The sequence below is a fragment of the Typopeltis vanoorti genome, chromosome 5, assembly GCF_054136105.1.
Source record: "Typopeltis vanoorti isolate ZY-2024b chromosome 5, IOZ_Tvanoo_1.0, whole genome shotgun sequence".
NCBI lineage: Eukaryota > Metazoa > Arthropoda > Arachnida > Uropygi > Thelyphonidae > Typopeltis > Typopeltis vanoorti.
Window position 1 is genome coordinate 97,735,314 of NC_143553.1, and position 16,059 is coordinate 97,751,372.

At 37.7% G+C, this 16,059-nt stretch overlaps 1 protein-coding gene across 1 annotated transcript in view; it reads left to right on the top strand.

Moving 5' to 3' along the window:
- The first annotated feature begins 3,693 nt into the window (after positions 1-3,693).
- Positions 3,694-16,059, top strand: part of LOC150106679 (heat shock 70 kDa protein 4L-like) — a 371,849-nt gene continuing 359,483 nt past the window's right edge. The window contains exon 1 of the mRNA XM_090392631.1: positions 3,694-4,237. Coding sequence (XP_090248757.1) covers positions 4,131-4,237 — 107 coding nt within the window. The 5' untranslated portion in view covers positions 3,694-4,130. The remainder of the gene's footprint in view (positions 4,238-16,059) is intronic.

Sequence of the window (16,059 nt, forward strand, 5' to 3'; positions counted from 1 at the left end):
TGGGCCGATATGCCATCTAACACAATAGCAGTGTTAGCATTAAGGTTCTTTAATATATTAAGCACCTCAATTTCGTCTATCTCTATACTCTCATCAGTCAATGGCACATCTAACACTGCACTATCACTACGAAGATGGTACACTTTTGCGAAATGATCACTAAGCAACTCAACTATTTGATTAGCTTCAGTAATTTCCCTACCATCGACACTTATTAAAGTGATATTTCTTTGGATAGTCTTCCTTTTACTAGCCACATAGCGAAAGAACTCTTTAGGGTTTCTTTTGGATTCATCAGCTAGCTTCCTCTCATAATTGGCTTAAGTCTTTCATCACCACATCCATCCATCATGTTCTTAGTCTTTCTGTGGGTCTTTTCTTGTCAATTATATTTGTAGGATTACTTATTTTTTGCCAATTTGTTTTGTAGGAGTATTTGTTTCTTGTCAATTTAATTTGTAAGTACTTGCTTGATGACTGTTATATGTTCTCCAAACTGATTAAACTGCTGAATTTTCTTCTTCTTATAAATGATAGGATATTAGAAGTTGAATGTGTTCGTTCATATAGATCAGTATTTTGATTGTAAGGTGATCCATTTTTCTCTCTCAGTACTTTGTTGCTGACCTACCTCTTTTAGAATTAACTTCAGCATAACCTCTTGAAAATTTGAAATATTCTAAAATATCTTTACCTATTTTTATGGGAGTTAGCTTAAATATAGTTTTTCTTTGGACTTTATAATATTCCAGACTTCAGGATTAAAAAAAAAACTGCAAAATATCCACGACTGTCCTGAATTCTCTCTCTCCTCTATCACTTGATGCGTATCATGCGTTGTAGCTGCAAATGTTCACTCCTACAAGGCTAAAGTTATTCACATGCTCAAAGATATAATTATCAACAACGAATTGGATCAATCTTTGAAAGGTATACATGCTAAGTCTTTTCCTCGTTAAGACTACTGATCTTATTTACTCTCAAAGCAAATAAGATCAGTAGTCTTATTTGCTTTGATTAAATTAGATTGTGTTATCCGCATAAGCCAAAAATATATCGTTCCTGTTCATTTCCATCCTTCTTTGTTTATTTAGCAGCGTCCAGATTTTATTTCAAAAGTTGATGAATGTTCCTGGAGGGAACGTACCTTACAGAGGGTGTGGTGATCTTAAAGTGTTATCATAATTATTTACTGTAGTCGCATTTCAATAGTCTCATTGCATTCGATAGGGCTCTTTGATGTATAATGTCATATGCCTGTTTATAGTAAGCAATTATTATATGTAATTGTTTATCAAATTCATAATGTTTTTCTAGCAATTGTCGGAGAGTGAAAATATGATCTGTAGTCGACTTTCTCTTGAAGAGGTCATACTGATGTTCTCCTATAATGTTTGAAGCATATACATTAATTCTTTTAAAGATCAGTGTAGAGAATATTTTGTAGTACGTGTCAAAGTGAGACATACTTATATAGTTATTGTTCACCATAGGTTCTCCATTTTGAAAAATGGGGCGCACTATGGCTTTAGTTTTTTTCGACTGGGATTTCTTCTTTTTGTTATATCAAGTTTAAAAGTTATAATGTAATTTTATTTTCACTGACTGCCTTATTATTTTTAGTGCTTTAATAATATTCTCATCTTCAGTCAGAGATGCCTGCTAAGTTGTATATTCTTCAACATTTTCTCCTGAACATTGAACCCCTGATGTAAGATGAATGTGGTTTATATTCGTTTTTAAGGATCCCAGCGGACTTCACAAGTCAGACAAGAGTAAAAGGGTCTCACTTCATCCCTATAAGGGAATAAAAGGCGTTAGCGGATTTTTTTGAATTAAATGACTAAAAATGATCGTTTGACATTGTGGCTTCATGTGTCTAGGGCATTTTCCTTCATAGTGAAATACTGCACAAGTAAGACTGTTATTAGTTCAATTCTAGTCGCCAAGTAGAGAGAATTCTTTAGGGTTTTCTTCAGTAGGTTCCCGAACTAGTTTACACATGGCAAAGACAAGTATGATCTCTCTCTCTCTCTCTCTCTCTCTCTCTCTCTCTCTCTCTCTCTCTCTCTCTCCTGAAAGCAACTCGGATTTTTTTTTTAAATTCTTTTGCCAGCAGTTGTTCTGACATTCTTCCTCTGATAATGCCATGAAAGGATCTATAGCCTTGGGGTCAGCTATTAGTGATGGCTAAAAACAGAAGACAGTTGCCCATCGATCTTCTATATAGTAGGGCTAAAAATGCTCTTTACATCTGTTTGAGAATAAAACGTACTTTTTACTTCAAGTCACTGTGCTCTCTTATACATGGACTTCTTCCATCACTATGATTAATTATTAGAGAAGTGCATGTAAAATTAAAATGTATTATTAGAGTAGTGCATGTAAAATTGTATTGTTTGACTCTTTTTCTGTTAAATTTATTTTAATCACATGGTTATTCATTTCGTAATAACTAAGAATTTTTATTAAATTATTTATAAGCGTCTTATGAAGTTCTCTTGAATAACCGTACCTCACAAAGGATTTGACAAAATCATCTTGCTTTTCTTTAGGATAGGTTTATAATTCAACATGCATAAACTTTGGGGGGAAAGCAGTCACATACTGTTATAGGGCAGGTCGCATATTCCGCATTAAATATCTATGGATGGAAGAACATGTGGAGTTGTGATGAGTCCTAGTCTTGAAATATACCTGAAGCTTCCTGAAATTCCCAGAGATGAGCGTGTCCAATACAAGTAACATTAGTGATATGGCTATATCATTACCAAATATAATACCACTTTCAGCTTAAAAATCTTGCATTATAATCTGTGGAAGGCCAATTTTGCCACCTTTATTGTCAGCTGAATCGACGAAAGAAGTGGAAGAATATCAAAGGAAAGCAGTAATAGCTGAAACAAGAATATTGAAGCGCAAATTTCAAAAAATTCGTTTAGCTAATAAGATGCAAGCTGTAGTTGACAGAATTGAGACTGTAGATCATATATTGCCTCTAACTTCAAAAGTTCTGACCCCATGTGAAGAAAAATCTGAAAAAGACGATGACTTCTTGTCCCATGAGAATCTAGAAAGTGAAGAAAAACATGAAAATGAAAATGAATCTTTGTCTCTCAAGGAACAAGTATATGAGGACAAGTTTATGGAAGTAGGTGAAAGAGATCAGCCTCCCTTAATGAAAGAGTCTGCAAAGTAGTTCTTAAAGAACTCGATAGAAAAATACTTAAAAGTGATATATCTCCTGAAAAGAGTGCAGAAACTGTTTCTACATGCCAATTATCAGAAAGAAGACGATCACACTCATCTGATGAAACTCTGAATAAGCATCTGTTTTTCTTCACAGAAGTTTTTCCTTAAATGATATGCATTTCAATAACTGTGATACATCCTTAGAAGCAGATAATCTAAATATGACATTACTCTGGTCAATCCAGTTGTAATAAATGATTTACAGAAAGTGCCTGAAATAAATATGTAGTAAAGTCTGATTTAGAAGATGACTGTACTTCATCAGCCACTGTTGTATTGAAAGTCACTGTTGATGCCCAAGATACAGACAGAAAGTATTCCAACAATAATTATTATTATAAACTGGAGAAATGAGAATCTGTATTGATTCAAATTTCAATTTTTCTATGCCCGATATAACTTAGAGTACAGACTGGTTACTATTACTGATGAAGAATATACATTACTATCCTATATGCAGAAGTGTGTTTACTAGCCCCATTTAAGTCTTCATGACCGTATAAGGTTTATGTTTTATGTGAGTTTTTTTAAACGAAACAGACGACTCATAGCCCAAGCAACGTGGTTAGCGTTGATATTTTTTACGCTTAAAGAATGCACCAAAAGTTGCATTTTGTTTTTTGTTCATATTCGTAAAATAAACATATTCATAAATTAAATAATTAAAAGATTAGAGTGTCGTGTGCGAGAAATTCTAATATTACCAGAATAGGATTTGTGTGTGGGGGAACTTGTAAAATAAGAAGTAACCGTAGCAACGAGTTAAAAAGAGCAGATTGTTTTTCAGATTGTTAGTTCAGTAGTTCTCTATTTGCAATATAATTCAGGTACATGTTTGGTGAAGTATATGTTTATCCAGCGTACAAACTAACTTTATAATGTCTGTCATCGGCATTGATTTTGGTAATGAGAACTGTTATATTGCTGTAGCCCGTGCCGGTGGAATTGAAACTATAGCAAACGAGTACAGCCAGAGGTTCACGCAGTGAGTATAATACTATTCGATGATTTCTTACATGATTCAAGCTTTATTATGAAGTTGACATTGTTACCTTTGAAAGAAATTTATTTCTTCACACCTATATGAATTAGCTCAGAAAAACTAAGTAGTGTTTACATGCAGTCTAGAAAAAATACAGTAAGCGAAGGTAAAGTTTAGTCTCCTCCTCTTTTAAAAAATTGGTGTCACGTAGGACAATTCGTTTTAGAAGATAAGACAGACTGAGGTTTACCATCTGCTGATGGGGAACAGTACTTGCCTATATCAAGTAAGCGACAAGTTCAGGCCCGTGTGTCCCTCCGTCATGGGACTTTTTGGTTGGTTCCCAACACAGATAATGTTGTGTTTACTTAATTTAAATACAATTAAAATACTAAACTGCCGTCTGCTCAGGTTCTGCTTTGGCAGGAAAAGAATGTACATATGGGGAGGAGGGGGGGGATTATTGATAATTACAATGGGAATTAATAAACTTGAAGTGACTTTTCTTGTTTTTAATTAAATATTACTCTAATGATAATGTATTTCAACATTTTGTGTAATTAGTAGAGGACATTTTTAATTTAAGTACAAACAAAAACTTACCAAGTCATATATTTAGCATCACTTACCTGTGATGCTAAATACGAAATTTTTCATTTAGGTGGTATACAACAGAATATTTTCACATCATATGTGTGGTTTTTGTGCACAATGTTATATTTAATTTATCATCATTATTATTACATTATCATCTCCACGGAAACGTAGCTCATGGAAGGCTCACTAAATATTTCAGTAAGCACACCAACCAAGATTTGCACCATACTAGTCAATACTAGTACAAATTCAAAAAAAGTATTCTTTTGAATTTGTACACCAGCAAAGAGACTGACTCTGGAAAACTGTTCCACTTGTTCACCACTCTCTAATCAAAAATCTAGTCTCATATCCTTGCTAACTCCACTCTTATTAAATTTGTAGGGATAACCTCTTTCCCCCCCCCTCCTCTTAGTTGAATACTGAAAAAATTCTTCTGTATCAGTTATGAAACTATTTTTGTAATTTACATGTCTATCCCTTCCCTTTTTGATCTAGCAACTAATTTCTGTGACACTCACAAATCTTCAGTCTCTTCTCATGTAGACCTGTGACCTTTTCTGTAGACAGTTGCTTCTCCTTTCCACCTCTTCCTCACCTTAAAAAATCCAGGTGACTAGATCTGTGCCCAGTGATTCAGATGAGACCTTAAACCTTATAAACAGGTATAATGATTTTCTTTTCTCTTGCTTGTCAGTGTGTTCAATAATCATCCTATGAGCTCTTTTAGTCGCTTTAACTTCACTCTCCGAAATCCTCAGCCTGCAAATCATTCATCTGCTATTTTCTGTCATTTCCCGAATTCTGAAAACTATTCTGACTTCTTATCCTTGGAACTTAATTTACTAGAGTTGCTTTAAACAGTGACCTATAGCAATTCAGTCATCTCCTAACCAGAATTCCTGACAATGCTCTCCACTCACCTAACATATTTGGGATCTTTCTCCTCTGGACCATGTACACTGTTCAGGTGACAAATCCTCTTGGTGATTCAGATCAGTCTCATCCAAGTTCGTTTCATATCTAGTGGGATACCCTCTCCTCAGCCATTTGCAACCTGTTGCCCTTTGGCATTTCAACAATGCCAAGTGGGAAATATCCAAGCCTTTTACTTTTCTTTTCCATGGTCAGGGTTTTCCAAAAGTGTGCCAAGGCAGTACAGGAAAAGAAAACCATTAAACAGCTTGAGACAAAAACTTCAACTTCATTCATAGTCTATGCTGCAGTCTGCAACTATTGCAAAACTATCATTAACAGGGGTAAGTCTAATTTTGAAAGGACTAAATGTAGAAAACTTGCCACCTGTCCCAGTGACGGTCATTCTTTTGGTCCCTTGCAAAACCTGTTGAGCACAACTTTTGTTCATTTCACCTCTCACTGGGGTATACGCGTGAATTTTTAGTAGCATTGCATCATCATTACATAAAGATAAAGCTGACCTCCTGACATCTTTCATCTCACTTAGCTCCTGTGCATAGATAACTGAAGCAAATCATCTCCTTTACCTGGAACATTTCATATCTTCTATAAAGAAATAGAACAATCTTGAACAACCTGAATAACAAAAAGGCTTCCAGTCATGATGGAATCTCGCCAGTTGTGCTCAAGAAACATAGGCCTGAACTAATGCCTGTTCTTTATGATCTAAATGTTATTATACCCAACTGGTATATCATGGAAACAAGCCCATATACAGTTAATTCCAAAAAAAGTTGCTTTGCATAATCAGACTATCAACTTATTGCTCGCCTTGTTCTCTAAAATAATGGAGAAAGTCATTAACAGTAAACTTTTTCAACACCTGGAGAACAACACCAACTAATCAGCAACCACCCACGTGAATTTTGCCAGTCAAGATTCACATCAGATATCCTTTCCTGTCACCCACCTCTGGACATGTGCCATGGAAAGGTTTGAAGAAACTGTGCTTGCTACACTTTACATTTCTAAGGCATGTGATTGGGTTTGGCATTGACAGCTTCTCAGCAAATGATCACGTTATTGTCTATCATCCTCCCATTGTAATTACATTGCCAGTTTTCTCCGAAGTCATTCATTATATGTGATGGTGGAAGATAATGACTTCAGATTTTCTTACTAATGCAGGTATTTTTCAGGGCTTTGTCATTTTGCCCACCGTCTTCCTCATTTATAAGTGCTATTGCTTCAAACACTATTCATAGAATTGTTGATGAAAACACTCTCCACTTATCCTACTCATATGACAAACCTTGCAGTACTTGAACATCAAGATCATATATAATAAATACCCCAAAAACTTTCCACAGCATCCTTCATAGTGTGATATCAACCTAGTTGCCTTCAACGTTAAACACCATTTGTCATTTCTTGCATAAAATACCTTGCTTCCTTTCTCTCTTTACCTTTGTGAATTCTCAACTTAACAGTCGAGACCAGATCTCTCTCTCTCTCTCTTCTTGGACTGACTTATTCCTTGCCTTTCCTGGTATTATCACGTTACCTTTTCAGCATCTTCATCATCCAAAATATTTGCCATCCTTTTTTGCTTAAGACATTAATTACTCCCTTCTGCTCAGGTACTTACTCTATATAAATCTCAAATCGACCAGATCTTGGGAAACTATTCTCCTGTTTGAGGTGGTGCATATAAAACCTTTAAAAATTCCTGATACTGTTTAGAAGAGAGTGGTTTGTTGATTCACACCCCTCTCACACCCAGACTCTTCAGCTATTGCCTCTTAGATGGGCAGTTTCTACATTGTCTCTTCTATAGATATTTCCATAGGCCCTTTTCAGCGGAACCAGCAACAATTATGCTCCTCCATTTCTGCATAAACCTATAGCAATGCAAGCACCAAACTTCAAAATATCCTTTTACAGTTTGAACTGCCGATTTACTGAACTTGCTACTCTTAGTCGTCTTTCATTCCATCTACTACCTTCTATGGGACAGCCTTTCCCATGAAGTATTCCTCTTGGACTACAACCTTCAGATCTTCAAGTAGGATATCAACAAGTTATAACCTGCAGTCCATGCATGGCATTTCTTTGCTATATGTGTATATAACCATTCAATCCGTGTAAGTCTATTTTGCTTACCCATCTCCCTTTGAGAATGGATGACAATCTTGTGTGTAGAATCCTGTGACAATGCTGGAAGCAAGAAGTATCATGGTATATTTGTTTCCTTGCTTCTGCTCTGCTGTCACTATTATAGAATGCAAGCAATTTGCAATAGCAACCCCTCCCCATTAATGAAACCTTGCCATACTTTCTAGATGATTATATTGCTATTTATCCACCAGAATTAGCTTGCTCTTTGATATTTCTTCAGCATATATGCCAATATCCCACTCTCTCTCACACTGCTCTGTTTGAATCAAGCTCTTGCATTGATAACTTGTCTATCTCTATTCTTTCATCCATTTCAACTTTGGCATCTCGAGAGCTAATGGTCTGCCTGAAAGCATAACTTACTAAATTGAACACTTAACAATTCAGGTTTTTCTAGTGCATCTGAAGCTTTCCTACCCTCTGAATAATTCAGTAGAATTATTCTTTCTTTTACTTGCTATATAACATTAAAATTCTCTTGGATTCCAGTTTTCTTACATGTAGTATAAAGAGCCTCATCACTTTTCTCATGAACTCAGATCCACAATATTCTCATTTTATGTAACTTTAAAGTGTAATTCACCTACTTCATGTAATTTATTCTCTAACTCTTCAGTGCACTCAAATATAACTTACTTTAGTCATCAACCATCTACTATATAATTTCCCATGCTAACATACTGCTTCAAGCTGCTCTTTCAGTTTGTTGTAATTAATTGCCTTGTAGTTCCACATACTTCCCTTCTTAGTCAGAAATTTTATATAATTGTAACCTCTGAACCCCCAGTTGGAGCTCATTTCATGTTTTTTACAGATTCTAAGGACACTGTTACTAGACTTTGTTTTTGTACTGTGAGTTCCTTTCATCACATACTGCCTATGATTGTTATCCCTCATTAATTCTATAAGTTCTCTTTCTATCATCTTGCATGCACTCTTCTCCCTCCAATCTATGCTATTTACCAATAAATGGCATAGATTGGAGGGAGAATTGGTTTTGCCTGCTGGTAGCAATTTACAATTGATACCAGCAGGCAAAACCTAATATCAGGTATGTTCATCTTTGGCTTTGATCACCTCCTGCACCCTTTGAGGGAGGCTTTCTGCCAATGTGCAGCAGACATCAGGCAGAAATTGTCTCCATTCCTTCATCAAAGCTGCACTGAGTTCAGTGACAGATTGAGGATGTGCTGCTCTGTAGCCTCAATAGCCACTCCAATTCGTCCCACAGGTATTCAATGGGATTGAGGTCAGGACTCTGTTCAGGCCAGGAGAGTAGTTTAACACCCATCTCTTCATATCATTCCATAACCACAGCTGCAGCTTTGTGTCATGGGACATTGTTGTCTTGATAGTAGCACAGACCCATTCCATAAAAACTGCACAGTGTGGGCAGCACCTGATTATCCAGACATTGAGCTTCCTTCTTGGAACCATGGACAACAACCAGTGGTCCCATTCTAAACCAGCTGCATGCACCCACACTATTACTCCTCCACCACCACTACCAAACTGTACTGTGGGTACAACACACTGTGGTAACAAGCTTTTACCAGGTTGCTTGCACACCCGCACCCTGCCATCACACTGGAAACAGGTGAACCTTGATTCATTGCGCCAGAGTACTTTTTTCCAGTGGTCAGTTGTCCAGTTCACATGCTCTTTGCACCAGGTTAGACAAGCAGCTTGTTCATTGTTGTGAACAAGGCTGCTCGTCTTCTTTGTTCATTGTTGTGTGCTGCTACTCTTCCATGGAAAATCAGTAAATGGAGTTCTTTTCATAAGTATTAGTGATCACCATTGTGTTACTCGCACCTGGAACTCTTCACGGATGGTCTGTGCTGATTGCAGCCAGCACATGCCGTCTGCTTTAAAACCCTCTTGTTCTTGTCAGACATTTTTGGCAGCCTCTCTGGGTGTTTTCCTGTACTAGTGATGCCAGAATGTCTCCATTTGTGATCACATCACTAACCGTTGATTTTGGATGCTCCAGTTGTGTGGCAATGGCACGTATCGATATGCGACCAGTGTGACAGTCCACGATAATACCTCTTGAAGTCACTGAGTTCATCTCATATTGCCATACCACCTGTATTTAACTGGTACGATGAAATGCTGCTTTCTATTATCTGTACACTGGTTTTTATGTTATTAACAAATCTGGAATGTTCCAACTTCAAATAACAAGGGTGTCTGGATAATTATTGGTAGATAGTCTATATCTGCATAGTTAAAATAATCATGAAGTGATGCAAAGTAATCTCAGTCAGTGTGTGTGTGTGTGTGTGTGTGTGTGTGTGTGTATGTATGTAGAAAGTTTTTTATCTTAGGTGTAAAATACGTTAAATTAAAGATACCAAGAAATTTTATACTTGGTTTTAATCCTTTTACCAAGTAAGCAAAACAAAGTTTTGCGCATGAAATAGATTCCCATCTAAGCTACTTGTATATAGAGGCTAATGACTTCATATCACTTGCCTTAGTATATATCCCATAATGCAAAGCACACGCACCCCTTTTAGGCATGTATATGCAATGCATAATGGGAAGGGCCACCACCCAGACTGGTTTCAACCTTTATTGAGGTTTCTTCAGTGGGAGCCAGACCTGGGAGAGATACCAAGGTTTGACATTAATTGCTTTAGAGGTGAAGTAAGATGCTTTTCATATTCCCTGCTATCTGTTATGGCTACAGCGAGGGAAAAATTTTGTGAGCAGTATGCTCGACCTGAATGGGCATGGAGATCATGTATTGCTACAGGAAATTAAAATGGCTTTTGGTCTTTTTTATGTTTAAATATATCTGTTGCATCATAGGCTACAGCTTGCTGAACTAGATTGTTGGGGTGTATGGACGTTTATTGGAAAAACTTTGTTGTTAAAGAGTGTAGGAAAGAGAAAATATATGGAATATTTGTATCTTGATGAAGTTGCTTGGTTTTGACAAACCGTGGAGCGTTTAGAATTATTCATAAGTACACGCTGCTGTTTGAGGATATTAGTGTTGGAGATATGGCTCCAGGCTGGAGAAGCGTGACTATGAGACGAATCAGCAGCTGGTATAAAAGCAATTTGATTCTGATGTTTAGCTTGCTGTTCCTGTTGATTAGGGGGTAGATCTGGGTAGTGGCTTTAGATGCCTTTGCACACGTAATCTTGATGTGCTGGTTAAAAGTTAATTTTTTGTCGGGCACAACATCAAGGTATTTTGTTTCTGTCTGCCAAAGGATTTTAGTATTGAATAGTAAGACATCTCCTACAGGAGATACCTATCTTTTTGTGAAGAGAATGGCTGAGCTCTTTTGGGGATTTACTTGTGGTCTCCATTTGGAGAACCAGTTCTCTAACTTTAGAAAGTTTTCTTGAAGCTTTTTAGTAACAAGGTGTGGCTGAAAAGATCTGGCTAATAATGTTGTATCGTCTGCATATAGGGCCATGATGGATGACAATGGGTTGTGCAGAATGACTGACATGTATATAGAGAGAGAACAGTAATGGAGCCAGTAGGGATTCCTATGGTACTCCAGCCAAGATATGGCACTGGGATGAGGTAGTACCATTTATCTTGACTTGTATACTTATATTCTGTAGATATGATCTAACTAGGTGTACCCTTTTCAGTGAGATACCAGCTGAGATAAGTTTATGTAGCAGTCCGAAATGCCATATTTTGTCAAAAGCTTTGGATAAATCAAGAAAAACAGCTCCAGTGTATTGGATGCCAGTTGTAGCTGATGGTAATATATTCAACTATTCTGAGGATTTGTTGGGTAGTACTATGGTATTGCCGAAAACCAAATTGTTCTTTAGGAAGGATATTTAGTTCATTTACTGAAGCTTGAAGTCGTGAGAGGATGACCTTCTCTGCAACCTTACCCAGGTTGGAGATGAGACTGATTGGATGATAATTTTGAGGCAGGTGTGGGTCCTTGCCTGACATATGTATAGGGATTACATCAACTAGTTTCCAAGTGGTAAGAAAATAGTGAAACCTCAAGATTACATTTATGATTATGGTCAGGTGCACTACAGCTTTTTGGGGCAGCTGCTTAATCACTTTATTTGCAATGCCATCTGGACCAAGAACTTTTTTGTTCTTTAAATATTTTATGATATCATATATTTTAGCAGGTGATGTGAGTGCAATATGGTCAGCACCGGCATTGGGGGGGGGGGTTAATGAGTGAGTGACCTGTCTGTGAATTTTATACAAGTGATTTTAGTCTGTTTTCATATGAAGGTTTGCACTGCTCTTCTAAATTTTTTGCTATGGCTTCTTTTATGGGGAGGGGGAAGGAATCTGCCTTTGTTTCTGATATTCCTCAGTAGTCCCCAGATAGAGTGATCTGTAGGTGAGATAGAAGCTAACTTTTCTTCCTATAGTCGATCTCTGTAAGCTTTGAATGTATCTCTCACTGCCCCATTTAGTCTGTTAAGAACTGTTTTGTCTTGTGGTGCACAGGTATTCTGAAATCTTTTCCTTGCTCTATTTTTTTCCCCTGATCAAGTTCATAATGTCTTCAGGCAGACGACCAGGCTTGGGGACAGATTTAATCGGAGGTGGCTGTTATTATAGCAGAGTTAATTTGTTGGGTGAGGCTTGTGACTGCGGTTTTAACATCTTCTTTTGAAGAATAGGTCCAATGTAATCCCAGAGTTCTTTTGGCAATTTTTCCCACGATATAAATGAGTGAGAGGGAGGAGACAAGCATTCTTGTTTTCCCAGCTGTAGCAGAATTGGGTTATGGTCACAACTCGTTCAATGATTTTAGGCTGTACTGAAGTTTAATATTTTGCAGGATAGCTATATCCAGGATGTCAGCAGTGCCAAACATACTGGGATTAGTTGGTTCAGCGGGGCCTGCCACAACAGCATAGTTTGATCCTATGTAGTTGGAAAGGATGCAGCCATTCTTGTTGGTGGTTCTACAATTCCAGGTAGGGTGCTTAGAGTTTAAGTCTCTGGCAATAATGATGGACTCTATAATGCCTAAGATGGCATTTAGATCAGAGTGCAGTAGAGCTTTTAAGGGTAGGTTGTAAGCTGAGTAAATTTTCAGTCAGCCAAGCTAGTGAATACTTCCACACCTGTGACCTCAAGTTAGTGGTTGGAGAGTTTTTTACAGAATGGTATTTGATATAATTTTTAATGAAGATGGCAGTGCCACTGCTTCTATAGTTTAGCCTGTCGGTTCTGAATAGAGATATCCCCTTATTTTGGGGCTGTCCAAGGGTCTTAGATGTGTCTTGCTTATTAGAATAACATCTGGCGGATATCTATGAGTAAAGTCTTGGAGCTGTAAAATTTTGTTTCTGAGGTCATTTGCATTCCATGCAACAATCTGAAGAGAGTCTTTCTATTCATCTATAAGTGCTGTGAGGATGAGCTTTGTTTCACGTAGGAATCTTTTAGTGGAGGTTGCTGAAGGGGTTTGACATGCTGAAGTCTTGTAGCATGTTTACTAGCGAGGCAGTAATAACAGCGGTCAGGCTTGTAGGTGCTGATTCTGTTCTGGTGTTGACATGTTTGAATGGTCCACATCTGTATAACTTCTTGTTTGCCTTCGGTATACTCTGTTCTTGAATGCCTCTGATTGTGGCTGCTGAGCCTCCGGCTGTGGTTCAGGGGCCTCTGGTATTCATGTTCTAGAGGAGGACGACTGTTTAGTTATCCCCAACCATCTGTTCTTCGGGTGTTGAGTACATCCGTTATAACTGGCTGGATGAGGGCCACTGCAGTTGACACATTTAGCCGGGTGGTTTTTGGCTTTGTACAGATATTGGTTGGGTGGCTATCACCACGTTTCAGACATTTAAACTCAACTTTTACACAGTTTCTGGGCATGGCCAAACTTTTGGCACCAGTGGCATTGCCCAGAAGATGCCCTTTTCTGGAGTGGCTCTGGTATGATGATGAGCCCTCAGATTGATTTTAAGTTGTAAATATTTTTGTATATGTTGTAGATCTCTACAAGGACCAACAGCATAGGAGTCTTGTCTGATCTATACATTCTGCTGACCTTTATAGGAGACAAATTCTGTAAGTTAAGATCAGCAACTATCTCTTCTGGATCAATGTCTTCAGAGATGCCATGGAGGACCACAATTTTTTTCTGAACTGAGTGAGAAGATATGGTACTGAATACCTCTGATGTCTATTTCCTTTGTTAATTTTCTATTATCTGTCACTGTGTCACTGTATTATCTGTTTTATCTTGATACCCTCATCCACATTTTTGGCCTTTGTGTAATCAATTTGTAAACAGGACATAGTAGATCTTAGAGCTGACCATCACTGTTTTTCTTTTAGTATGATTGGAGGCACCTTTTCTTTGGGAGAAGCAGTGGAGTTCGAAATTGGACTGTCTTGTTCCATTTCTTTATCTTTGGATGGTTCTACGGTTGTTTTGCGCTGCTTGCCTGCGCGAACGTCTTCGAAATCTGAGGGAGTAGAGATTACCGAGTCCAACTGTTCCTCCATTTTATCAGCATCATCACCTGTGACGCTTACGGGGGGAAACGTATCGTAATGTTTCACCTTTCCTGGTCAGTTGTTATTAAGCATCTCACCTAGTCTGATGAATTCACGATATACTTCCTCAAATATCATCTCATCAATTTGTTTTCCCATGTCTGTCAATGTGAAGTATCAGAAGCTTAAAAAAAAAAAAAACACTTACCATGCAGTTGTAGTTTGGCCAGTATTTTCACAAAAAACTCTGAATTTTTAGGATAAAAGCACTAACATAAAATCACAAGATCTTCGAAACTCATCTGCAACAAGTATCAGATACAAAAATAAAATCATAATTCATCTCAAAAACCTCAATCAGTTCTCCAATTCTCAATTCAGATACCAAGGTTTGAACTTAGAATTTTGAACTTAATTGGTTGATGGACTGAGTCCTTGACTCTTTATCCCTTCATCTGGATTTTAGATTGTGGGTGATGAGATTATTGTGGGTAATTTACCCGCTCATGTGAGCATTGAGGCTATATCAGCTTTCTCTTGTGATGGAGGATTTCAGTTTTTTATGTTTGAAATGAACTGAGGGTTTGTAGTCTGCTGCTTGTCTAATTAGCTGATTTGGGTGATTATCCATGATTGTGAATAATCACCCAAATCAGCTAATTAGACAAGCAGCAGACTGCAAAGCCTGTCATGTAGGTCTTGATATCTGGAAGATTGGCTTCTCGATGTGACTGGATGTTTCTTATGAACCATGGGGCATTAAATGCCATTCTTAGGAATTTATTCTGTATTATCTGAAGTCCGTTGATGTTGCTTTTAGTCGTGTGACCCCAGGTTGGAGAGGCGTAAGTTAGTTGTGGTCTGATTACTGATTTGTAAAGGAGAATTTTGTTGCTTATGCTTAGGAAGCTGTTTCTATTCAAAAGTGGATATAGGTGTGCTGTGATCTGACTTGCCTTAATGGCGACACTATCCATATGTGACTTGAAGTTTAGACGTCTATCAAGATGAACTCCCAGATATTTGGTAGAATTGTGCCAAGGGATGATTTTACCAAACATTTGTGTGCTTGTATTTGGTTCTGCTTTACGTCTGGTGAAAAGTACTGCAGAGCTTTTGTTTGGATTGATTACGATACGCCATTTGGTGTACCAATCTTCCAATTCATTGACTGCTCTCTGCAGCTTGATTGTGGCCAGGTGTGGATGGAGGGATCTGGCTATAATGATTGTGTCATCGGCATATAGAGCGGTGATAGATGGGGACAGTTTGGGGAGATCTGCCATGTTTATGGAGAAGAGTAGGGGAGATAGCAGAGAGCCTTGAGGGACTCCGGCCGTGATTCTCCTCTCTGTGGATCTGATACCGTTGAGTTTTATTTAAAATTTTCTGTTATTTAGATATAATTTGATAAGTAGAACTAGTGGTAATGGAATACCAACTTCGTGTAGTTTAAAAATTAGTCCGTGATGCCACACGCTATCAAATGCCTGAGTGACGTCCAGGAAAACTACGCCAGAGTGTTGGTGCCATTCACACCCTTGGGTTATATGTTCAACAACTCTGTAAATTTGTAGCATTGTGGAGTGATATTTCCTAAAACCGAATTGCTCATCTTGAATGATATGGTTGATATTAGTTGCCTCTTGAACCCGTGTGA